Genomic DNA, 27,031 nt, shown 5'->3' with positions numbered 1-27,031 from the left:
AAAACTGATTATTTTCCTATCTTCGTGTAGAACAGCCAACCAGCATCCTTTTTCTAGACGCCCTTTGTACTGTTACTGCGTACCGTCATTGGTGTAAAAGCATTCCTGGTGCCCTGTGTCCCTATAGGTGTATGTCCCAAAGGGTTCTTAAGAAAAAAGTCACTCATTCCAGCATTCTGACATAGTTTAATGATAGTAAAGGAGCATAATGCAATTTAAAAAGAAATAAAAGGCTTACGTCATGGACCTCAGTATGTTGACAAGGAGAGTACGATGTGAAAATCAGCCCTGCTATGTAAATATAAAAATGTCATTTAGGAATCTTACCATTGATGTTTTGAAGTTTTATGCTGGGATATAGAAGACATTTGGCTTCACTTGATTAAGGACCAAGGGTGAGAAAAACTCAAAATTCAAATTTATTTATTTTGTTTTATAGATTTGAACAATCTTGGTTGACTTTTACCCCACTCTTAAGTTTTTCTGTTTTGGCAGCCTCTGTGTTTCTGAGCAGGGTCAAAAGTTGCAAGATACTAAAAAGTTGGTTTTCCTTTTAGAATTTTGTGGCCAAGAGGAATCATAAAATACTAAAAAACTGACAAAGTAGAACATTTCTGTTTTAGTCCACCAGGCAGTTGCAAAAAGATAATAATTTGGAGTTCTTGAGTGCCTCTCCAAAATTTTGAGGTTTATCCCTTAGAACTAAATATCCCTGAAAACTAAATGAAATGCAACAGATCAACTTGATGTATCTCTTTTCAAAATATGCTCTATTTCAGTGGCTTTCAGCATGTGGTGCAAAGGAGCGTTAGGTCAGTGGAGTTCACAACAGATAGATAGGAAAAAACGCTCACTGCTGACATTTGTTATGTAGGGAATCACATCTCTGTGGACAATTTCTAGTAGCCCACAGACTGAAAAAGGCTAAAAAACTTTTCCAAGCTCAAGTGTAAAAAATAATTAATATAAAGGGCTATCTGGCCTATGTTACACAGGAGGCCAGTTCAGGTTATTAGAGAAGATTGCTTTTGCCTTTTTACTACAACAGCAGGTTGTATATACGACATAGCTAAAATGCATAGCTACTGCCTGTAGATTCAGTTCTGAGAAGAGTTGAACTTAACATCTAACAGTAGAGAATTTGGCTCAGTAGGTCTTTGGAGTTTCTAAAGGACTGCATGGTGCCCTTTATAAATGTTATGTTTACTGACTGATTCTTCAGATGAATGTTTAGCATTTTCTTGTTGATTCTAGTTATCCCTGAGAAGTCAGTGAAGGAAATTCCAAGAATCCCTGGAGCAGTTAAGGACACAATTAAGAAACTTCTTGCACATAAAAATAGCGTGAAAAAACATGAAGCAATCAAGAATGTGATCCCAGAACCAGCCATGACACCAGCTTCTAAGACCCACTTGCAGTCATTCGACTATAAGGGTGGTGTTTATCTTGGTGAGAGCTATGCTGAGGAAGAGACTGAAGTTACTAGAGAAGAGGAGACAGAAGAGGCAGAAGAGGAGAAAGAAGATTTTGAGAATCAGATTGACCATGAGCAAAGCCTTAGAGGAGATGTCTTTTGTAAGTTTCTTCATCACTTTTTATATGGGTTTTGTTGTAAAAATATATTTTCTTCACAGAAACCCCACGGAAACAGGGCATTGTGCTGTTTTATTATGAGTAAGACAGGAATTGGCTTTGATTCACGACAGGCGTATTCATCATCCTAAATAGTGCAAACTGTTCAGAGGAAAAACACAGACTTGTGTTTCTAGTAATATAGATCATTTAATAGGCACCGCTGCTTCTATTCCTGTCATTCCTATCAGAAAAAATAATTAGTCATGAATCGAAAAGAGAGTTTTTTATCTCGTTTGTTTAAATGAGAGAGCTTATCTGAAGGACATTCTCAGATTTAAAGCATATGATGGTAATTGAGCAGGTAGCTTGCTTAATTTGTGACACTAGTCATTTGTTGGGAAGATTGACATAGGGTTGCCTCAGTCTGCTTTCAGGTGTTTTGTTTCAGTTATTATCTTTTAAGATATATAATTTCTTGCCTTGTTGTTTAAAGTTTCCAAATGCATTTTAATTATATTTTAATACATCTGGCTCAGTCAAACATTCTTCAAGGTGGCTAAAGCATAGATAATGTGAAAAGTATACCCTGCAAATAGTTTTTTCATTATACTTTCTCTTTTCTAAAGTATAGGAAAATAATAAAGACTATCCCATGGTGATTAAAATTATGCATCATGTTTCATAATAATGTTAATGAACATAAATGAATTTTAAATTAGCATTCGAATTGTTGCTCTTTGATTCAAAAAAACACAGGCACGTAATACTTTTAAAGGAAAGGTCATTTTAAAGGCTGCCAGAACAAAAGGACTGTTGTATTGCTACTGTAAGAAGGCCAAGAACAAATGTAGTTATTCAGCTAAATACTTTTGAAAATACAAGCTTCCTTGCCTATGGCACTCTTCTCCTAAAATTGCTTTCTTTTGATGTTCCATGGTATTTGGCCATTTGGTATTTGGTATTCGTTGCAGTTCAGACTGCGGATATAACCTAATATTGCTGCACAGAATTATGCTAGAGAGCTGATACTTAGCCTGAAGTCAGGAGTTTGTTCACAGGGCTCCTGCCATCCTGCAGATATTAACAGCAGTAACTGTCTATAGCATGCTTCAGTTTTGCTGGCAGTATCAAACTGGGGAGAGTGATCTATATGCTAGAGGGCAGGGCTGCTATTAAGAAGGATCTGGACAGGCTGTAGAAATTGGCTGAGAGGAACCTCGTGAAGTTCAACAAAAGCAAATGCGAAAGGATAGAAAAACCTCATGCAACAGTACTGGCTTGGGACAACTGGCCAGAGAGCAGCTTTGCAGAAAAAGGACCCAGTGGTCTTGTTAGATAACAAGCTGAACATGAGCCAGCAGTATGTTCTTGCAGACATGAAGGCCAGTAGCATCCTGGGCTGCATGAGCAGGATGGTAGCCAGCAGGTAAAGAGAAGTGATTCTTCCCTTCTGTTTGGCACTTGCAAAAACACATCTGGAGTGCTGTGTCCAGTTTGGGCTCCCCGTTGCAAGAAAGACATTGACATACTGGTGTGAGTCCAGCAGCGGTTCACCAAGGTCAGGGAACTGGAGCATGTGACGTACGAGGAGAGGCTGAGACAACTGGTTTGTTCAGCCGTAAGAGCAGAAGGCTAAGGGGAGATCTTAGAGCTGTTTTCAGCTATCTAATGGGAGATTATAGAGAAGATGCAGCCCGTCTCTTCTCAAAATTCCGCAGCGATAGGATGAGAAGCAAGGGATACAAGTCGGAACAAAGGAAATTCTGATTAGATATAAGGAGAAAAAAATGTTACCATGAAGGTGGTCAAAAATTGTACAGGTGTCCAGTGAGGCTGTGAAATATCCATCCTCAGAGAGATTCAAAATTTGACTGAGCAGGGCCCTGCACGGCCTCGTGACTGGAAGGTCAGACTAGGTGACCTCCGGGTGTCTCTTCCAACCACCATGATTCTATAATTTGTTCTATGCTTTCAACTGGGCATTTCAAAATAGCTTAGAAAATAGTGGTATCCAGTGTGCATAGACCAGCATCCTGAAAGACAATGAGATGCCTCTCTGGTACTGTAACACACAAGCTCACAGTTCAGGAATCTGTGACATTTCCAAAGTACCAGAACAGCTACCACCTAGCCATATGCAAAAATATGTTTCAGCATGTCAGCTTTTAACTAGAACAAACGCTGAAAATACTCAGAACTGACTTACTGCTTCAAGCTCTTCCTTGCACAAGAAGAAAAGCCCAGGGTGGGATTACCAAAGTGAGGGAAAGACAAATATTGCTGATTATACTCAGAGCCCTCCTCAGACTTTATGACTATCAGAGGTAGGAGGTGATTGGATGCATACAGACCAACACCAAACAGAGAATAGCAAGACGCTCAAGAAAAAAGAAAAGCAAACAAACAAACAAAAAACAGCCGGAGGAGCTATGTTCATGGTTCCATCTGAAAAATTAGGAAGCTCATCTGGCAGGCAGGAGACCCCCGTATTCAAAATCTGTACAGAGAGCAGGGGCTTCAACGCACCTCACCTGCTCCAATGAGTGTCCTAACCTCCAGGCTATATTCTAACCAGCTCTGCTCTTTGTGAAAAGTTTCTAGCTAATGCTGCTGTGCCTCCAAAGTTGAGGTTCCTGTGTGCAGAAAACCACTCTCCCTCTGGCCAGTCACACCATATTCACCTAAGCCATCCTTCTTTGCTCAGCCTTTCACTCCTGTCAAGCTCAGGCAGCCTTCCACCCAGCTTCTGAGGAATCTCTTCATTAATCATTGACCTAAAAAAGGTAGCAAGGGCAGAAGCTGAAGCCAAAGTAGAGCGGAAGTTTCCCCTGCATGGCAAGCTACCTTCAGGGTTCAGCTTTACCATTCTGGCACTGCCAAGTACATTTGGGAGTCTCAGACAAAAGTATTAAGAGGCTTGCCTCCGTTCTGTCACAAGAAGCAGTAAAATCCAGGTTTTCTGATGGCCAGTCTCATGTTTTTACTGTTAGAGAATTCTGTTTCACACACTTTTCTACTAAAATACTATCCTGTAGAAGACTACAACTCAGCCCAGTCATGTTAAATCGTACCAAGCCAACCACAGTTTTGCAGGAAGTATGGAGAAAGTGTACAGAAGCCAGTTGCAATATATATGGTGACTTTTCTTAAGCCCGTGGGTCTCATGTATTCAAGCTTCTTCCTGAAGGCAAATTGATGGGAAGCTTCAGTGTGCAAAGAGAATGGTATGAATTGACTTGCGCTGGTACTACCGGATATATTCAACTAAACGTGCTTACACTGGGAAGGATTCAAAAAGATTGACTAATTAATTGTAAAACGCTAGTGGAACCTGAAGGAATATTTACCCTCAGCAAGAGCGTGTTTTCCCATTGTTCTGATTTGTGCAGAGTCAAGACTTTTTCCTTCCAAACAGAATTGCAAGAAGAATATCATTGGTCTATTATTTTTAGGGGCATAGTACTACTAGGTAATGTTAATAGTTATTAGTAGCTAAGTAATTAAATATTAGTAACTAATACTGTTATCACTGTTACTCCATTAAAAGATTTTTTCTTCCCCAAAATTCAGTGCCATAAAGGACTGTGAGTTTTTCTACTTGCTTAACTTTAGGCAAGGCAGCCTGTTGGGAAAAAAAAAAAAAAAATCATTCAAGTCAGTTGTCCTAGCCCTTTCTGCCTTTCTGTGATGCATGTCTTGATGGACTGAGGAAACTAGCTCAGACATCTAAACAGGCTTCTTCTCTAACCTGGTTGGAAAGTGCCAGAAACAGCACGCTCTCGATGTGGTCACCATTTTTTTGGTTAAAAGGACAGAGGGCTCTGCTCTCTGTGCTTGATGATATATGGGATACAGTCTCCCTTGTATTGGGTTATGTGACCTGATGCAATTGTTGCATACTCTTCCTGTTGAAATACTCTCTGCCACACTATTTGGAATGGATTCATCTCCAACATCTCAGTTAGAGTGAGGGTACACAGGGAGAATGGTTTGTCTGTAGGGAAATCCAGGTCAAAATAATGTACCAAACCATTTCTGTCCTGATGTTGGGGGAGATCCGTTTTCAAGGACTTTCTGAGCAAAACCACAACGTTTGAATACCACATGCCTAGGTAGGCAGAGACTATATATGATTACAGATCTATACAAAATTGCCTGCACACCTGAGAGCAGTGAATGTAACTATTATTTTTTTGAAAATGTTAAGACACTGTGTTTTATCTGTATTTTTGTCTATACTTTCTTTGTTCCAGTCACAGTTGGCTGGAATTTTCTATTAAAAAAATGTATGGGATCTATTTACAGAATATTTCAGAGAGATTTTATTTTGCTAGGGATACTGGCAGAAGATTAGTGTGCTTCTAACCCTATACAGGGTTGCTACTATGTAACAAAGCCCAAGACGGAATTTTATTGAGTATGTAAGCTTTGTATTATTTATGGCTTTCTGGTTAGATCCCTACTATGTGTAAGACTTCAGGCATTGTGCCATTTTTATTTCAGTTTATATTTACTTATATTAACTCTATTTCCTTTTAAATTTCCATATGACATACTTCATCCTTGTTATTGTAACAAAATCCAGTCTTTAATTCAAGCACTTTAATTTGCTTGAACTTAGGGCTTTAAAATCACTTTTATTTTTAAGGGTATTGAATGATCCTTTGGAGTACATGATTAGCTTTAATTTACAACTGGTGGAGTTACACAACCTTTTTTTTCTTCCACATAGATATGTGTAGCTTAAGGATTTGTATATGTCAACACAGGAGAAATCTTCTGAAAAGTATGCTCTTACAAATGTCCCAAATTAGCCACGTACTACTATGGGCTTCATGGACGAGACACCACACAACAGCAACCTTTAAGAAGCGAGTAAGATGCTAAATTTGGATAATGTGCAGACATCTGAGATAGTCACTTATGCTCCTTTTACAGTCAATAGAGAGAAATAGCCACTTCTAGTGATTTGATCTGACCTGTTTCAGATATATACTTGAGAATGAGACAAATCAAAATTTTCTCTTGATTGGAAAAGCTAGGATGTCTAGGGTGACTTTAGATACAGATGTCCCCCATTTGGTTAAATGAATTCTATGCCTGGTATGTTCGGTGCACATTCATGCTCTTGTTCTTTGATCGTAAAATCACAACTCATACTTGTATAATTCTGAGGGGAAAATCCTCTGTTGCAGCCTGAATTTGCTGCACATTGCACTAATCTGACCATTTCTCAGTTGTCATAAAGAGGTGAAGTGAGCTCTGCTCCTTCTCATTGAACGCAGTGATTTTGTAGAATGAATATATTTGGACTGGACAAGAAAGCAGAGATCGTGGCAAGCACCGAGCATTGACTCAGCTCTGCTCCTGCTTGAGTTAGAGAGAATCTTACTAATGAGGCTTCAGTGAAAGAAGTAAAGCCAATACATAATGTTTTTGAAAAAAAAAATCTTCTGTTTATAGCCTTATAACCATGAAATTGTTATTATATAAATACCTAAAAAATATATATTTCAGATTCTTATTATTAAAAAACTGTGGTATGACATTCCTGAATTGTACTCGAGGCAGCGACATTCTTAGGTATGCTTCAAGCATTTTGGGGGGCTAGATAAGCACATACTCAAATATCTCGATGGGCTGCAGTCTTATTTATTCTTTTGATTCTTACTTCTACTTCAGGAGCAAGACTCCAGTTTATTTTAGTGGAAGCAGGACTGAACAGCTCCTGATTCTAAAATAACCATAGGTGTTATAGGTCGAACTTTTGATCCTCTTTGAATGTATATTTTTGATCATTTTTTGCTTATATTTTTGGTGCAGGTTAAATCCCAGCTTGTATTCTATACAAGGATTTCCTCACTATACAAAATATACAGACAGAGGCACAAGTCCATTTGTAGTTACAATGAAAAAAATAACAGCAGCGTATGTTGTAGACAAATTTTGATTCAAAGTGGTATTCTGTTCAGATTCATAGTTATATATGTGTGTGTGGAGATATATATAAATATACATATATAATATATATGTATGTATGTATGTATGTATATGTGTGTGTGTGTGTTTATAAAGGAGGATATCTGCCTAATGTGTCAAGCAGCACTCCAGATGTTACTGAAAAGAATCAGTCAAAAGAAATAAAAAATAACACTTTAACTATCGTGGGACATAGCTCTTACAGGTGAAGAGTAACTTTTTCATTTCGTTTCATTTTCATTCAGTGAAAGTTAGTTCAGCATTTGCTTCTGAAACAATTGTGGTATTTTAAGAAATTTCTGCCCGGGATTGTTTGTTACAGGTCTTCAGCCAGCTATTTCTACGTCTGTGGTTTAAACGCAATAACACCCCTCTTCAGTCTGAATGCAAATTAGAAAAGGTTGTCTTAAACTCTGTCTCTTGCTGGCTGGAATGAACCTGTTAACAGTTTGCAGTAAACAAAAATGTAGGAACAGTTACCATGCATCAGGCACGGGGACGGTCATGAACAGATGGAACTTAACTTCGTAATTGCAAATGTACTCTTTGACATCTACTAAATGCCTAGAGGTCCACTTTTCAGGGAATCAGATGACTAAAAAGCCTTTAAAATCCAAAAAAAAATGGCACATTTGAAAGCGACTCTTAATTTCGAAACAACATAAATGCTTTGGAGAAACTTAGCCAAGATACCACAGGAAGACCTGACTATGCTTATCAATCAACAAATACAAATCTTTAGCTGAAGGGAATCAACATCTTTGAGTACCCATCTACATGCATTTAAGCCATTTAATCTCTGAAAGTCTGTTCAAAATGTTATTTCCTCCTCTGCTGCTGTTTATTCATCAGTGATTTCTTTACAAAACCACGTAAGTTCCTTTATATAATCCACCTGAGTATTCCCATTGCATCTGTCTTTTCCAGGAAGAGGGGTTAATTATGATAATAAATAGGTCACACTTTTCAGAGATCCTAATTAGTATCCTAAAGTTGATGCACAATTTTATGAGAATAGTTTGGCTGTGTAAGAAATACAAAGAGAGCAGTGGAGAAATACTGTAAGGAAAAAGAAAGAAAATAGTATATGGAGAATGAAATTATTAAGATAGGCCAAGTATCAAAATACAGGACCTTCATGACAACCTTACCACTCAGTTTTTTTAAAAAACACACCACTATTAAGATAGCAAAGTGAAGCCCCCAGTATTTAAGGAATGTCAGAATTAAGGTTAACTTGAAAACTTAGTTTATCTTCTTATATTAATGTACCTTATAATACAGTCTTTAATTACACGAGCATATTCTATTTTCCACGGGATTCCTGCCTTACTTACTGTGAAGGATGGACCTGCCCTGCAGTGCAAGGGGCTGTTTAATAAGTAGGACTCTGTCCTATTGATTGCAGAAGTTGCAGATGCATAGAAAACGAGGCAGGGGCTGTGGGGAGGGAAAAAAGATTGTCTTTTAGTGTCTGAGTTTTGCGTGTTCCTCGTTTCCTGCCTGACATTAGATCCTAACATCTAATTTCCAGAAGTGATAAAACACCCACAACTATAGCTTAACTCAAGAGGAGCTATGCTGTGGTATAAAATGCAATAGACATTGAAATGTCAAATCCCAGATGTTATATTCTGGTTATCCACATGTAGTGGACAAAATACCTCCTGGATCTCCAGAGAGTCTCATGAGAATGAATGCATTAATATTTGTAAAACATGAAGGTCCGTGATGTAGGCTGTACAATTTTTTGCCTTCAGCACGGGATTTTACTTGTGCACAGTAGAGAGCGCAAGCACATATATACAAAATAATGAGAATAAAACAAAACACTGAAAAGCTGCTAACTCGTGAGAATTGTCCATTCTGTATACTGAAGAAGAGAAGGACGGATGCACCCAAGTGCTTGATTGTGTAAGCAATGACTCTACCTATCGTACACTCAAGCTAGAAGTGAGTGGATGTTGTGCAACCTGACTTCCATCATTTTCTAACTTTTCAGTGCTTGATTTTCAGCACTGAAGCAGAGTTGCTCTAACAGTTTTTTTTTGTGAGGGTAAATTGCCAACTGCAATTAAATTTCATACTCTCTACTTTCTGTATCAGTTTATGGAACTGATTAATCACAACTTTTAATCACAACTGATGTTGTGATTAAAACATTGCAGGAATATAATCTAGCCAGCCACGTTAATTACAGAACCCCTTCATTTGTTAGCGCCACGAATGATAAGGAGGCTTTGCTTTCCTGGTTTATTTGGCAATATTAAAGGTCAGTAGTTTCCCTTATGGATTCTAGGCTGTTAATTCTGAGCAAGAGAATTCTCTCAGTTAATCAGGATCATTGCTGTTAATCTTAATCTTTTCTGATAATTAGACCAATGCGTGAGCAACTAATGCTCCAGTAGTTCACAGCTATAGATAAAAGGCTCATAAAAGAACTCAGACAGTTGGCAAATGTGATTCTTTCAGAAAAGGATGTGGCGGCAGAGATGGAGCGTATTCCTTTCAGTTTGACATAGTGATATACTATGCATGCAGCTCTCGAGAGACAGCTTTGTATATATAGGAGGCTAGTCTTCATTTTACTACCCTTTTATATTCTGCTTGATTTTTGACTGCCAGAATGCTTTTTAGGGAAAACTCTCCAAAATATAAACAGCACATACTCTAGTTTTCTGCGTTTCTTAGGAGCTTTGACCATCAGAGAGTGGGGTCAGGTAGGCAATAAGTACCATTTTTGTGAGAGTTCCCCCATGCAGCAGTTTTAGACACTTTAGATATGTGTTAGAATTACTAACAGTGAGTTACTTTTCACAGATTTTGTGTGTTATTTTTACATTGAGACTACCTAGACTGCCTAGGCAGGTTTTACAGCTAGCTAAAAAACAGGTATGTGCATTTTCCAGGGGACTGGAAAATCAAACAGCCGTAACAAGAAACAAAAAGAAAAATAAACCACATCCCCTATTGCTAGTTCCCTTAATATATGGCTGCTTATACTGTGCTATATATGCGTTCTTCCACTATGGCTGCCTCAGCAAGAGGTCACTGTGATGCTGCAGATGATTTATGAGAAATACAGTCTCACTAACAGGAAAACAGGAGATTAGAGCTTTAAGGATAGCACATGCATTACTGCAGACAAATAGAAAATTACTTTCAAGCTATAAACCAAGCCATATTTGTCAGACAAAGTGTCATTTCCATAAGTACAAAATGCATTATAAGTCATTCTATATACAGTAGTTGACAAAGCAGAGAGGTGAAACTGAGTGCACATAAAGGAAAATCCTTCAGTGTTTTCAGTAAGCTCATTTAGCACCACAGGGAGTGCCTGTGCTTTTGCACTGTTTCTGAAGAGCGTGCCGTAAAACACTGCTCCACAGAGCTGTTCTGCTGAGCTTCTCGTTGCTGGGTTTGGGTTTTTTTTTTTTTTTTACTTTATATTACAAAGTAGTCCAAGCTTTTCCGGATGCAGTCCTGAAGACTTCCTATTGGTTTTGTCATCTCTTGTTTAACTTGTAGATTAGTGCAAAAGAAGGAGCTTATTCACAGAACTTTAAAAATACCCAGGTCCCAGGCTAACAGTCAGCTGAATATGTGAGTTTGCAAGATGCCTATACCTTTGTAGCTCATCAGACAGAAGAAGTTTTGCCTTGGTCTCAGGCTGCTACTGAAAAAATAGCACTTCTTGAGTAACTACTTCGTATTAGCCAGTATCTTAGAGAACGCAGCTAACATGGACTATGCTGCTGTACCACCTCTTCCAGTTTGGCATAAAACAAGTCAAACTGTTTTTACACAAGAACTTATTCAGGGCTTTTCACCAGCTCAGACTCTGAAGACATCAGGCTGTGCTGTTGCAAAGAGGGCAAGGAAGAGGCAGGGCAATCACTGCACCTCTCCATTCCAACAGACAGCAGAGCTACCCAGGTTTGCAGAAGAACGTGTGCTCTAGGAGACTTCTGACTTCTTCAGAAAAAGACGTTTCCTAGAGCTTCTGTTACAGCATCACAGATACCACTGATGTGAACACAGACCTCTGTACTGAAGGGCCTCTGATCCCCCAAAGTTTATGGCTTTTACACAGTCTGTGACATTATCCAATTTTTGTGGCGGCTGTTCACAAACTGCTGCCAAGCCATTGTGTTGTTGTCCTTGCTGTCTCACAGACTTCCTATGCTTCAATCACGAGTTAAAATTTTGTAGCAAGAAAGCAGATCACCATGCCAAAGAAAGATCACATTCAAAGCTTTCTGACCTTGTGGATCTTACAACTCCATTGCCTGCAGCTTAAAATACACACTGATGTGGAAATCAGCAATTTTAACAGAATGTTAAAGTTTAGAGTTAGGATCTAACTGAAGTTAGAGATGTGAGTTTGGTAGTGGAGAACACATACATTGTGTTATTTAAATAATGATGGCAACTAGTATAGGGGAATGAAGTTCCATTTTCTGCTCCTGTTATGATCTGGCACTTGACTAGTTATTTTCCCTAGTTCCCAAGGTTAAAGAAGCAGCTGCCATTGGTCCTCTTCTGGCCCAGAGGAAAGTTCCAGTATCAACACTAGAGCGAGAAGGTAGATTATTTTTATTCTCTACAGTATTTATTTTCCTGTGTATTGTGTGTTTTCATGGCAACTTTTATTAGCTGAGCTTCAGAATAAGTTTTAAAGTCTTTAATATAAAACAAAAGTTTTCTTAGCATTTTGGACACAGTGGCTGGCCCAAATCATTCTGGCAGTTCCAATGAATGTGTGAATCGAATTTTATGTCCTTTTTAAAATACCTCTTAGCTGTTTTTAAGCCATGTACAGAAAGATCCCCCACCAGGAAACTTGACTTGCAATTAAATTTCACTTGGTTTATTTCAGAGTCGTGAAAAACAAAGTCATTTTGGTCACCTCTAAAATGAAAGCATGTTAGAAGAGTGTTGCATATACACAACCATATCCAAACATCCTTCCCTTACTTTCTCTTGGCTTTTCTCCGGGTCATCTGTCAGAAGTCAGTAGAAGTTTCCTCCGAATAAGACTAAATAAATATTTACTCTAAATCTCAAACATTGATTAAATTCCTATGAATTCATGATATTCCACATTTCAGCAGTATGTCCTGTGGATATCAGAGTAAGATGATATTTTCTGCTCTTTGTCACGTTAAAAAACTGTAAAATCAGTCAGAGGACGACCATATGAGGCTCAAGACTAGCCAATTTATGCACAAAACTTAAATTTCTGCCATGCCCTAGGATACTATTTCACACGTTTTCAAACAGAAAACTTTGCTAGCTGCTGGGAACTACAATGGATTGTAGAGTAGCTCTGGTCAAAGCAGAACATAAAAGCAGATCAAAGGGCGCTGTCACCCTCTCTCATAGTGGTAGAGTTGTTTCGTGATGCAACAACTTGATTTTAAGTTGTGCAGCCTTTCTGAGGGAGGTGAACTGAGCAGGAAGCTAAAAATATGCTGTAGGAGGCAATCACGAAGCTGACTACATGGTCCTGATTATGAGAGCCGTTGAAAAAGTCGAGTTCAAGAGGTGGAAACAAGAGATTGCATTGAGCTAATTCATTTACAGAGCAGCAGCATTCTCCTGTGGAGTTACCAGCTATCGAGCAGTGGCTGAAATGTTGGGATGAACTGTAGCTGGGGTTCTTCTTGGGACAAGGTGGATTCACCAAAAAATGATCCTTAAATACTTCCAAATCTTAAAAAATCAAAAGAGGCAAACATGCTGGCTAACAGTAAGTGTGAGTACTGTAGTCTTGGAAACAAACTGTACAGTAATGCTATCTAAATGCCATGTACTGCACTTCTGTGTCTCCTGATAAAATATATTAAAAGAACAAGATGATTGTGTCTTTCTAAGGAAGTGCAGATTGCTGATACGTTATTCTTAATCTGACCATTGTGGTCGCGTTCCACAGTGATCATTTCTCCTTAATATATACTGCTTTTGATCTGCAGAGTAACAAAGGTTGAGGTGCGCCATGGATGATAAGTTTTTTATCTAAAATAAAAGATAATCCTTTATCTAAAGGTCAACGGATTGGGGTTATTCCCAGTTTCAAGTTATATGAGTACTGAGTGCTGAGGTAAAGGATTCCTCTCGTGGGAGGCCTGCCTCTCCCTTTAAATGGAAAGAAGTGGAGCTTGAGCACTTCAGCTGGTTACAGGTACAGCAGTATAACACATGGAGAGAGGAAGCCTCTAAACTTGGCAGATCCCAAACCAATTATGATGTTAGAGTTCCAAAACTAACACCTCAAACTATACCTGACAATCAGCAGGCATTCAGTATACAAAACGAAATATAAAATCCTATGCAGGTGAAAGATTGGCAGTAAAAGGCACAATAGATTTTACTGAGTTAAGGAACTAATTACTTCATCAGTTCTAATGTTTTGCTTTTTTACAGTTTAATCTAAGTCAACACTATGTGAACTCAGATTCTGGATAATTTCAGAATGACCTACACCTTCATAACTAGATGAATAAAAACCAAATCATTTTTATCAATACTTATATAATGCTGCTCTTATCTATGTGTTTCCATTGTCAATTTTTTTTGCAGTTGATTGCAGCTTCAGTCGGGGGGTCTGCCACTGGAAACAAGATACTGATGACGACTTTGACTGGAATCCTGCTGATCGAGATAGTGGTATTTAAATATTTGTCCTCTGGCTACGGTTTAATTTGATGGCTCACCGTCTCCAAGGAGAGGGGGAGAGAGGGGAGAATGGAAACAGCAATTAGGTTTTCTATCAGTGGGTTATCTTTAGAAAAGAAATAATTATAGGAAGAGGAAGAGAAGGATGGGGGTGGAGATTGTTTCTTTGAAATATCCGCGGCAACTGCTACTCAGCAATGTATTTCAGTACAAATGAATCAAAAGATGAGAAAAATGATTAGAATATAACTTGTAAGAATTGCAAGATATAAAACAACAGAAACCTTATTGGAGTTAAGCCTCTCAGAGACTAGTAGGACATTTTAACAACACATCTACCATCTCTAGATGGATGTAGCAATGTAGTTGTCATTCACATGGCTTAGACATAGCACTGTGATAACTGATCAGAAATGTCAAACTCTGTAAGTTAAAATAGTTAAGTCATTACTTAGAATGAGCCAAGGGAGGGCACTATTCAAGAGCAACCAATACCTCGCTGCTGCAACGGCAGGCCTGACAAAACCTAACAAAATGCTCCATGAGTGCAGTATGTGATTACTGTGCTGGCATTTTTAAAAAGGTGTGGCTGAAGAAATTTGCTTCAAAGGATGTATCTTCCATTGTGACACAGGAAATGTTGCGGAAGATGCTGCAGTAGGGACCAGTGGATCCTGCAGACCACTTGCTCCAATTCTTACGTACATATTGTCTCCCTCTTCCCTCACAGTCTTTTTCATCCCAGTCTTTCTTCACTAATCCTTCCTCTCTTGCTGTTTATTGCCTTTCCCCCAAGACAAGGGTCTTATCCTTGTCTTATCCTCTTATCCTGTCACTTCCAGGAAGACTTTACCCAGGCCTTATCCTGTTCCCCCAAACTTAGATTTGCTGACTCTGACTTCATGTATGGGCCCAGATGTTTTATCCTTTTGCTCTTCTTTGCGTCTTTCTCATCTCATTGGACCTGCAGGATTTGGGGAATAAACTATCAGCTGCTTTATGAGCTTGTCATCGCTGTAGAGGACAGCGGAGCTTGACTTGAGCTAACACTATTGAGCTAGCTCAAGTACTCAGAATAGTCTGACCACAGAGGCACAGCAGCACATTTCAGGCTGTCGCATTTGAAAAACTGAAATGATTTTGCCTTTGAAAGATACAGAAAACTAGGAAGTATGACTGTAATTGCTAATGAAATGTGAACTCATCTCCTTTGTAGACTGATCTGACTTTCAACAGTGCAAGCTCATTCCTAGTGAAGTATACTCCCTGCTGCTTTTCTCTAGTCTGATTCTAAATTATGCAAGTAACAGAGCTTCCCCTTGTTTTCTTAGCAAAATGGTATTCTAAGTCCATTAAAGGTGCCTTTTCTTTTTTTTTTTGTTACAAGGTGATGGTTACTACATGGCAGTTCCAGCCTTTGTTGGGCACCAGAAGGATATGGGCCGTCTAAAACTTCTCCTTACTGACCTCAAACCAAAGAGCAGCTACTGCTTGATTTTCAGTTACCGGCTTGCTGGTGAGAGAGTGGGAAAGCTTCGGGTGTTCATGGCCAGCAAAAAAACTGCTCCTGTCTGGGAACAAAGCAAAGGAAAAGATGAAAGGTGGAGAACTGGCAAAATAGAAATATTTCAGGGGGCTGAAACAACCAACAGTGTAAGTATAAGACAATTTATAAGCCAATTACCATAAGCAACACAACAGCTTAATTTCCTTATACTTAAGTGTTCCACAGACTGTGGAAGTACTACTAGCAATTGGAAGCTTCATCTGGAATGAGAAATGGGAACAGTCTTTAGGAGGCAGAAAAGTTATCTAGTTGAAATTTCAGAACTGATTTACCCTAGTTGGCCAGGACACTGATGCCAGTAAACCTGTCATTTTGTAAAAACTGCATCAGGTTGTAAATTAATGCAATCAGTCAAAATCTCTGCTTAATGTCTCATACAACAAAAGGCATAAATCTGTGCCTAGAAGAATGAAAATGATACCTGTTTCATGCAACAGAGCACTCTCAAATCACACAAAACTAGACCATTAGTGAAAAAGGCACATCATTTATAATCAAGGATGGGCAATCAACCTAGATGGAGAACAAAATGCTAACCAACAGAGAACAGTGTGAACTCATGTATATCTGAAAACTGCCTCAGTCAGGGCTCAATCAGCAAGTTTCTCCTTGAAATTCTAGGACCCGGTTTTCATTATATGAATATATGTTTTTACTGCTGAGTAAAGGGTTCTACTGTGAATATAAACGAAATGCAAGCCCTTTTTAAGGTTCTTTGCTCTGCTAAAATGATGTAAAAGAGCTTTTACATAATCAAGAATCAGAGTATAACCTAAAAGTCCCCTATTCATAAAAATGAATGTAAAGTATATATAGGATCCAAAAACTGAGCCTCAAAATAGACGGAAAATGGACAGCTGCAATGTCTCCAAGGAAAGGAGTGCACAAACATCACGTTTTGTGATATAGCTATGTGATTAGATTTCACTCAGTTTACATTTTCTTTGCACAATGACAGTGAGTAAGCCTATTAAAGGAATCCATTTGGTATAGTAAATCTGTGTAGAGGATTATCAGTCTAGTTCAAGTATTACAAGGAAATTATAAAAACTGCAAGGATTTAAGTCATTAATTCTTTCCTGCATTGTGATAAAACATTCCTCAGATGTAACATTATACCTAATTAACATTAAGAGTTGCTAAATGGTTGGATAAACTACATTTTCACTTATAATACGCCTCTTTTCTTATGGCAGATCACCTTTGAATCAGAACGTGGGAAGGGCAAAACTGGAGAAATTGGAGTGGATAATGTTATACTAGCTTCTGGTCTTTGCCCCGAAGAGACCTGATAATCGAGATTTCAGTATGTTGTTTTCAATCCTATTTTAATATTTGCCTTACTAGTCGTGCATTTTTTATCGTTCTCTAGATAAAAAACAAAAACGAAAAACAAAACCAAAAACTGTGCCTTGAACTTAATGCAGCAATGCAAACAGAAAAACTGACATGTGCAAGATGCAGAATATCCTTATTGGTATATCTTTTTATATGAATTATTCTAATACATGTTTTGAGTGTAGCACTACTGTATTTTTTCATTCAAGATCAGGGTTTATAAAGTATTAAAATACTTTCCTAGCCTTTCTACAGTCGGTAAGCTTTTATTCCTTGAAGTTCTTCTCAAGACTATTTTTAAGTCTTCTATTTCATTTCTTCTACTTCACAAAAATTTAAAGCAGTATTTAAGACGTTGTTACCATGTCAGGTGATGTAACTTTAACTTCCTACTTAGTGTGTAGATATTAAATCTATTCAACAAGTAAGAGGAAAGAGAGGAGGTTTTCTTCCTCCTCTGTGGAGGTAAGCAAGTTCTAAGTGGAATGTCTTTTAGGTGTATTTTCATTGTTAATAAAGTATGTAAAATATCTATTTGTTATCCATGTCTTTGAATCACACAAATCACTGTTTAGAAATGATCCCTGTATATTTTTATAAGCATTTATGCAGGCCCTTTTTACTTCACAGAGGTGTGAACCAACAGTTTTCATTTTCCAGGGTAGAGCATAGCTTATTGGCCACACAATCAGGCTCTTTCTTATGCAATTGAAAAAAATAATCTTTGCTGCGAGTCCCTTCATGTCCCTTCAGACTTCAAGAAAAGTGATGGTGAATATCCACCATCTGCAGGTACCAGGAGGTGAGCAGAACGTTCTCACAGAAAGTAGGAGCTGACACCTTGCCCCTCCGCCCACACGCGTGAGCACAAACACACGTGCACACACATATGTACAAACGCGCAGGTACAACACATATGCATTTGAGGAGGGCCTAGAATCCAGGTGCCACCTTTTCTGAACAGAATTCAATGACTATGCCATGGGGCAAAAGACCACCTTCTCCTTTCCTGTGGTCTCTTAATGAATGTACTTAACAGTCCAAATCCCAAGTGGATAGAGATGTCCATGGAGAAGCTCTGAATCAGGCAATGTTCAGTTATAAGTGAGTGCACAGGTAATCCTCTTGGTTAGTTCTGTATGTCCCCTTCTGGGTTGACTGCTTATCATATATTTCTAGTGATGCCCTTTATTTCATTTGTTGTATGAAAAAGGCAACACCTGAAACAACTGAATAAACTCTTGGAGAGCAACAGTGAAGAACCCTGCAGAATTTAGCCTGTACAAACGCAAGCTTTTTAACAAAAAGCAAATAACTCCAAAAGTCCCAAGACCTTGAGTTACACCTATGAAGAAAGTCAAGGATGTTTGAGACATTTCTTGTTAAAACGCAATATTTTTGCACTTGAATCCAATTGAAAGGATCTTAAAACATTTTCCTACTATTAAATGTTATTTTTATACATTAAGTAAGGATTCTCCACTGCAATTCTTAAGTATCATAAAGATGAAAATAATGGAGAAGTGCTTTCAGTGATTGAGTACCACTCAGTAATTACTTCACCATTATTACTTCCTAACATGCTATGAAGTTTTTAGGATACAGGTAAAAACCTGCATTTACTGAAATCTATGACTATATTCATTAAGAGGTAAGCAACAAGAAAGAGTTGGTGACAAGTTATTTGGTCATATGTATACTGTTACATAAAAGCTCATCATGACAAAAAGATTTTTGATGGAAAGAACTTCTATTTTTGACAGTTACTGCCTCTGACATACCTGCCTTTCAGTTGCATTTCAACAGATGAAATTACGTTAATACAATTCATAGAGTCTCTCGGAACCATCCCTCGCCAAAGCACAACCCCAGCTTTTCAGTAAGTGAACGTTATTAAACCATTGACAGAACACTGGTTGTGAATTTTTTATTTGAGGAATATTTAGTCCTGAGTGATGCAGTAAAGCATAAGTGTATGTTTTAGAAGTTTGGTTTTCTGATTTGGTTTCCCTTTTTCAGGAAATAACCTGATACTCTATCTTAAAATCCTTGTTCTCTCAATTTCTTAACATTTACGTAATTCATTATACTAATTTCTATTTCAGATAGAGCCCTGAGAAGAATATTCTCCTTGCACAGGTTTTAGAAATCATTTGAATAGTCATCCTGTTAAATCCTCAGATTTATGCTAACTTTAATCCCACGTATAAAGTGTTTTATTAATCCATTTAAAAATGAAAGTAAAATAGAATATTATTGATTTATATTGATATAGGAGTCAGACTGTTCCAGGAACAGCTCCTCGGAGGCAGTTTGCATGCAGCAACCCCATTTTTAGTAGCATAAATAGAGGAGGTGTTAGGAGGCACATTTAATTTGCTAGTATAGGTTCTCTATACAGACAACAGCAAAGCTGGCAGCTCGCTGGCAGCTCTTCTTTCAGAGCTGACTGCCCTACTCTATTGCTTTCTGCTGGCTGTGTGCAGAACATCTGTGCTTAACTTTGATATCCCAAATCTGTCTGCTGAGCTGCACACCTTTGGGGTGAAAGGCAGTAAATATGACTTAAGTGGTTAAAGTTGGCAGGCAAAATCTGGCCCTTGATTTCAGGCTGATAGCAGTTTTACAGTAAACTATAGTGTTTTGACTCACTGTAGTTTATTAGTTTCCTTACTGTATTTGAGAATTTAATACATGGTATGTTTGGGTATCACATCAGAGGCTAGCTTCTCATCTGAAAAAAAAAGTCAATTTACAGTTATTTTATAGTATAAAAGGCAGAAGTCACAGACATGATAAAATGATAGAAAATAATGATAAACGCATGTGAGAAATTTATACCATAAAGTGATCAGGGACAATATACTTCTAAATTTAAAAAGCTGTCCTCTCAAGCAGTATTCTTATTCTAAAACAAGTAACATTCAGAGCTAGAGCAGATCCTGGAGTAACAAAATACCCAAGAAAAACAAACATGCCTTTATAGTGAATTACTCATTAACATGGCAGTCCTAATTTCCATTGTCTTCTTTGAAACTGCCTCAATAGTAAAATAAATAGTAACTTTACATAGAGGCAAGGGGCTGCTTGGATAATTACCCAACCAAGGTAACAAATTTTACAGCTGAATCAAAATTATGCAAGGTAGTCAAACATAATGTTGACTGCAAAGGATCTTGTGATACTGAGTTACTGGACAAGAAAATGGGATGGAAAATACACCGTGGGTGACTGCAAAGTATTGGAATAGGAATAAATAATCATCATTACATCTGTGTAGTCAGGGGCTCTAAATTAGCTGTTACCTCTAAAGAAAATGATCTGAGAATAACTGCAACTACCTTTGAAATGCTCCCTGGCACAGAAAAAGGCAAAAAGCATATGAACCATATAAATGTCCCATCTCCATACTGAGTTCACGTGCATCTTTCCTATGTTCCCCATACTGATATTGCTGTCCACCGTGTCCTACAGTGCTAACAGCAGGACCACTTTGCAGTTGACTTAACTTGCTCGTTCCTTCAGTTAATGTGCTTATCAATGGTCACTGCAATTTGGGAACCGTCTTCTTTAATGTCCAGTTACTCTTTCAGGAGCCCTGTATATGTGAATAACCCCTGGATGAACAAGTTTTAAGAACCACACAACAAATTGATATTTGACTAACCAACACCAGACTGGTTAGTTGTGGACATAATAGCAGAAAAGGACAGACAGAAAGAGATACCCATCCATCTTCATGCTGGTAGAGGTTCTCTCAAGAAAGTACTCTGCAGCGCTGGGCAAGTTACTCAGACAGCTCGCTAACAGTACACTTTCTCTGGCAGAATTTCTGCACACATCCTGCTGGTAATTAAATTTCAGGTCTTCCTGGCAGTATGATACCCTCACCATGTATTGGTACTCCTGCCCTGGAAGAGCCAGGATACACATGGTAAATAACTCTCATTAATCCTCCCCAGTTCGTTTTGTGTGCATCATTCTCATTCTGTAGGTTCAGCTCCTTTCAGCATTCCAGGAAATCCACAAAGACCTCAGGATTGCCTTCTATTGATTGGTCCTCAAATAGGAGGCAGCTCATCTAACATATCCTCGATTTTCATTGTTTGTAGAATCGCACAGAAGAGATGACTACCCAGAGTTAGCTGATCTTCCTGTGACAGCTAAAATAACATCTGTTTCTGAAGCTATAAAGGAGAAGTTAGTTGTCCCATAATGTGTGACAAATAAATTCACAGAAAGGCGCTAGGAAACCTAAATTCAGAATGTAGTACCAGAATAGTAATGCAGTCCAGGGAAGGCATCCCAACCTGGCGCTGGCACAGCCACAAGTCAGGAGATGAACATACACTTCAGTGCAGCCTTCTCCTACATGTTCTTAGGTTCTGTGCTGCCTTGCGTGTGCGATGTGAGTCAGACTCTAACAGGCACACTGTAGATGGTGTCCAGGTGCAGGACCAGACGTGGGAAGGAACAGCCAGGGCTTCTGCTCCGAGTAATAAGTCTAATACCACTGCATGAGTCTAATACCACCTCTACCCATATAATAGTTTCTGAAGTGGTAATTAGAGATTTTCATATATTCATGCTGCAGTGTTCTTCCTAAGGCACAACAGGCTGGTTACAGTGCTCCTTAAGCAGGATGGAATGACAGGCCTTTGCTTCAGGGTCTGTGTAAGGTGTGAGAGGTAGGAAATGTGTCACTAGACATCTGCGAAACTTTTTGAAAGTCTAATTTAGGGACCTGTAGTGTCAATAAGAAGGTTAATCAGAGAAATTGATCTCATCTGTGACATTACACTCAGGAACCAAATTTTGATAAAGCTTTTAGTCTTGGATCTGGGACTCTGATATGGACCCATTGTTTATACGCCTATACTTTATAATGATCCTTATAATTATTTTCATTTAATCCTCTTTCTTTTGATGGCTTTTTGATCTCCTGCTAATCATCAGCTGAAGATACGCTCCTTCTTTTCACGTTGTAGTGAAAATGCCAATCAAGAAATACATTTCTTTGTTAGCAACCAGTCTCAGCAAGACTAAAACCAGAATTCACTGCACGTGCGCTCAGGCTAATGAAATATGAAACTCACTCATGATTGCCACAGGGAAAGTGTTAGTTAAGTGAGTTCACACCTGGGTCAGATAGTTCTTTGTTCTTTGCTGTAAGGGAAGGAATAACCTGAGGGTAACTTCGAGCACAATCTACACCGGAATCAGCCTGTTGCCCTCACACCTTCCAGCTAAGTCACACCATGAGGGAGAGGCCATGGCACTGCACTGAAGTGTGACACTGAATGTGTCACTTATGGGGCTTGGTAACATGACCCAGAACGTGACCCAACACAGCTGGCTGCCAGATCAAAGAATTCAGCAGCCAGCTACCTCCAGCACGTCAAGATGTGAAATAGGAGAGAGGTTTTGGCTTTGTGGTGCACAAATACATGAAGGTATTACCCCTCACTGTAAAGGACTAGGAAGTAGGTGGCAGTTGTATGAGTGCCCCACTCCATGTCAGATAAGCTGGAGTGCGTTTAATCCACGGTAGTCGATGCACATGGGAATGAATAGCATGAACAGCCATAATTAGGGCAGGTGAGTAGTGTTACCTGTCAAGCTCATGTACCACCTGATTACAAAAGTTTTATCTGATCACAAAAAAACAGCAGTTCAAAGTTAGCCTAAGGAAATTCAGGGTGTGATCTACCTACCTCTCGAAACTGGATCAGATCCTAAAAATATATAAATGATTCCTGAAAAGAATCATCCAAGACTTCTTTGTGCAAATGAACATGCCTCAAATGCTGTCTACGTGGTGGGAGGTACTCTCACAAAATGACATCTTTCAGAGTATGATAGTATCGCCCAAACGTTGGATTCCCACAGTATATCACTATGAAGTTTGTGTAGGATTCTGCTCCAGTTACCATTAAGGACGAAGGCAGAGATGATTGTTTCATACAATTTGACCTCCGTTTCATCTCATTATAATGATTCACTCGCAAGTGCTTGCATTATGTCATTTTTTCCTAACTTGCTGGCAGGAAAGTAATGTGCCTTTTTATGAACTGAATTATACATCTGGATCATAGATAGATTTTGTTTCTTCTGGGAATTGTAAAAACAATATGAATTTAATACCTTTTTTGACAAAATAAATCCTTCAAGTTGAAGTGTACTGAATCAGAAACCCCTTTAGAAAGAACTAAGGCCATAAACAATGAAACAAATGCCATAGTGTGCACCTCTCTTTCTGTGGGCCTCTTTTTATTTCTTTCATAATTTGCTAGATCTAAGTGCCTCTCTCAAGATGCTTGTATCACATTATTAACAACAATTCTGCTGCCCATCTTACATCTGATGGGCAGTTAACAAACAGGAAAAATACAGGTAGCCACATTGTGCTCCTCTAGGATGAAGAACTGAGAGAGGAAAAATCAGAAAAGCCTGTGGAAAATACTACATTTAAAGTGACTGTTAAGACAAGCGGATTGCAAGTGCTCTGTGAGAAGGGAAGCTCTACAGCTTATGTGACTTCAGAAACTGATCCTACAGAACAATCTCTGTCTTGCAGGATGGGGCTATCTGGTAAAGATTACTATCACAATGGACAAGGCTGCTTAGAAAGCATGCTCCTTCCCCCTTAAAAAAAAAAAAAAAAAAAAAAAAGATCTATGACTGTAAATCACTTTTGAACCATCATGATGCATTTTGTCAAATACTTTGCTCTGTTAATATGATAGCCAGCTGTAGTCTCCCAGGCAAGATTTGGGGACTATGTATGCATATGATTCAATATAACAGATGCTGCAATTCCAGAGGGAGGGGATAGTATGTGTACAGGTTAAAAAAGGGTATTCAGAACCACACATTTCTGGATTAAATCTAAGCAACATACCATTTTCTTTCATTATATAGTTGCCTCTCTCAACACAGCGCAAACGAGCTGCACTGTTACATTTACGACAACAAGGCTGAAATATTTTTCTGGAGCCCGACGGCTTGCACCAGTGTTCTACAAAGCAGAGGGCTGTGATTTCACATGCATGTGGCACTGACAATCAAGTTTACACAGAAACTCAATCATTAAAGTAGGGATCACTACGAAAAGGCGAGGTGTTGCAAAGCCAGAAGAGGAATCTGAAGCAGGCCCGTTCGTCAGCAGAAAAAATAATGAGAACGGATGGCCTGTACACACGTCTAAACACACACAAAATCAGGCTCTTACCTCAAAACAGATGTCCAAACAAAGCAGTGCTCCATGCAAAATAGCCGTCTGTATAATATTATTTTCTCCAACCCATTCCCACAAGCTAGTCTCAAAAGGCTGGCAGAGAAGATGGCTGTTGCAGCATGTCCTTAGAAACTATAAAACTGGAGAATACAGGAAACCAAAGAAGCATTATCACCTTGGTAATGTCAATATTTTCATTACATGCATCCTCACTGTGTTTACAAAACAAACTCCCACACATGAAGCTTTAGCTCCAATCCGCCGCATTGCAGTGCCTGAACCTGATGTGGCAAAAGCATACCTTGTAGTAACAAAGCAACAAAAGCAATCCCTATTTTTGAGGCAGCTATGCGGGGGGTGGGGGGGGGGAGGCTTTTGTTTGCTTCAGCTACAAAGCAGTCTTTCAAATGAAAAAAGGAAGCAACCAGAAAAAGGTTAAATTGTTCCTCTGCCCAGCTCTCTGGCCCAAACGGCTGCTCCAGAGGCCTCATCCCAGGGCTTGGTTCGGATTCCTTCTCAGTCTGTTCCTGAATGATACCTCTCCTCTACGGCTGTTTTATCTGCACGCATACAAATGTCATGCCTCTCTGCTTTTTTTCTGGATTATTATCTCAGCTATCTAAAGCCATTCATGCTTTGTTCAATATTTGCTTCCCTCAGTGGCTTAGTAATAATTAAAAAGAGGGGCAAACTGAGCTGTTGCGTAATTAAAACCTTTCGGTTTTCTAAGTCAAAAATGTTTTTTTCACCCTGCGATACAGAGATCATGTTAAAGAAAATAAAATGTAAGCAGAAGATGTTTTTGATGAAGATGTTCTTCATGAATTTTGCAAATTCTCTTGAAAATTGCACACTTCTCAGGATTAGGCACTGCCTTAATACTGCAAATTCCCATGCTCTCACAGAAACTCTGTTTTCAAACTATCTGTACTTGTCATTAACATATAAGGGATAGCTATCCAGGGGCTAGGATGGATTCCAGATTTTGTTGCATGGATCTGCCAAGAGGAAAAAGGGGGTTCCTTTGCTCACTAGCATAACAGCACAGTGTAACTGTAATTGTTTGCTATATTAAGGATTTGCTGTGTATATTGAGCCTTTTGTCATTAAAGAAATTGTACAAACAGAATCCAGTCAGGGATTCCAAAGTGCTAGACGTGAATTTTATTCATTTCTACAACAGCATTTACCTTAATATTTTAGTTTGGAGCAGGAATGCGCTTTTGAAGACGCTCTCACTTGTCTCAACTTACTGTGCCGTGGTTTACGTTAAGGAATTGTTTTGGAGCATGGGAATTGGATTTTTTCATGCAACTAAACTGGAAAATGTGCTTCAGGAGTACACCTAGCACTCTTAACGGCTGATAAGCATTTGTCCACTATGCCAAACTAGAGCTTGTCTGAAGTCCAAATCGCCAGGAGAACATACCACGTGGAAGTTGTGTCCTTAGTACCAGTTGTTTCACAGTGCAGATGCAGTCCTGCTGCACCACACTACTTAACCTAGACATAGCCTAAAGCATATACAAGCATGTTAGGAGACTGGATATATGAGCGAAAGCAGCTTATTAGGGTTAGTATAATACGAAAGAGGGCATATGGTTCCTGTAAACAGGGTAATGAGCACACTTAATTTTGTAGTGCATAAATCATATTAAGTATGAAATATTTGCAAATAAGGTAGGAAGTTGTTTAACGCATCGAGAGTCTTCACAAAGATGTAAATAAACAAATGGTTTTCTTAGGCCGTAAGACGGTCTGAGTTCTCTTCCTTTCCACTTCTTCATCTCCTGGCTGGCTGTTCATTTCTTTCCCAGCCTTGCACATCCATGCCCTCACTGTTGTACCTATACAACCGCTTGCCAGGCCATACTGAAAAGCTGCATTGCTGAAATGATCCAATGTAGAAACAAACAATATGAAGGGGGTAGCAAACTACTGCATCACAGAGAACAGGAGGTGGGGTAGAGGCCTGAGGACAAAAGGTTCATAAGCCGACTTCCCCGCTGGAGAGAAGATAAAGCAGAGCTCTACTCTTCACCATTACTGAAATTAAATTGTGTTCTTCAGGATGCTTGCACAGTTAATTTTTAATAGGGTTATGACTTAAGTGACAATCCAAAGTCAAAATACTGTTCCTGTAATGTTAACCACTAGAAGTTATACTAGGCATGATAAAAAGCATGTAGCTAACGTATTGCTTAGGATGCTGTTCACAGGTAAAAGAACATGTCTGAGGGCTTTATATGTAGGGAAGAAAGAGCTCTCTTCAACTGAAAATATCCTTGATACCTGTTATTTACTTTGCTTTCACTGGGACAAAAAGATGTGATAACAGATTCCTAGAGCTTGCTTGGTGAAGTCCTTACTGATGTTAGTAATGCAGGAAGTCCGTATGTCTTTTGTTAAACTGTACAGTATTCCTTATATATTCCTTGTATGTGTAATTTTCATGTGACGGTTCAGAAGGACAGAGAGATAATCAGCCAACCTTCACCTTCATCTTTAAGCAGCTAAGGAATCTTTTATAATAGGGGAGCTGTTGTGTATGTCCACTGAGAAATCACAGCCCATACATTGTATACCAGTTCTGAGGACTAATTAAGGCTTTAACTGAAGTGTTCCCATACCAAAGTATTCGTTAAGCAGTTCAAAAA

The 27,031-nt window shown here is 38.8% G+C and overlaps 1 protein-coding gene across 7 annotated transcripts in view; it reads left to right on the top strand.

Moving 5' to 3' along the window:
- Window positions 1–27,031, top strand: part of EGFL6 (EGF like domain multiple 6) — a 57,904-nt gene that overhangs the window by 26,601 nt on the left and 4,272 nt on the right. For 5 of the 7 annotated variants that reach the window (XM_068919844.1, XM_068919881.1, XM_068919857.1 and 2 more), the window contains 5 exons: window positions 1,255–1,575; window positions 12,059–12,139; window positions 14,137–14,223; window positions 15,620–15,885; window positions 16,996–17,669. In XM_068919844.1, the coding sequence (XP_068775945.1) occupies window positions 1,255–1,575; window positions 12,059–12,139; window positions 14,137–14,223; window positions 15,620–15,885; window positions 16,996–17,091 (851 nt within the window). In that variant the 3' untranslated portion in view covers window positions 17,092–17,669. Of the gene's footprint in view, window positions 1–1,254; window positions 1,576–12,058; window positions 12,140–14,136; window positions 14,224–15,619; window positions 15,886–16,995; window positions 17,670–18,929; window positions 19,017–27,031 lie in introns of those variants that run through there. The other 2 variants (XR_011136384.1, XM_068919865.1) reach the window with 2 other exon arrangements.

This window comes from Struthio camelus, chromosome 1, assembly GCF_040807025.1.
Source record: "Struthio camelus isolate bStrCam1 chromosome 1, bStrCam1.hap1, whole genome shotgun sequence".
Classification (NCBI taxonomy): domain Eukaryota; kingdom Metazoa; phylum Chordata; class Aves; order Struthioniformes; family Struthionidae; genus Struthio; species Struthio camelus.
The sequence above is the reverse complement of the archived record's forward strand: the minus strand, read 5'-3'. Positions and strand labels throughout refer to the sequence as shown.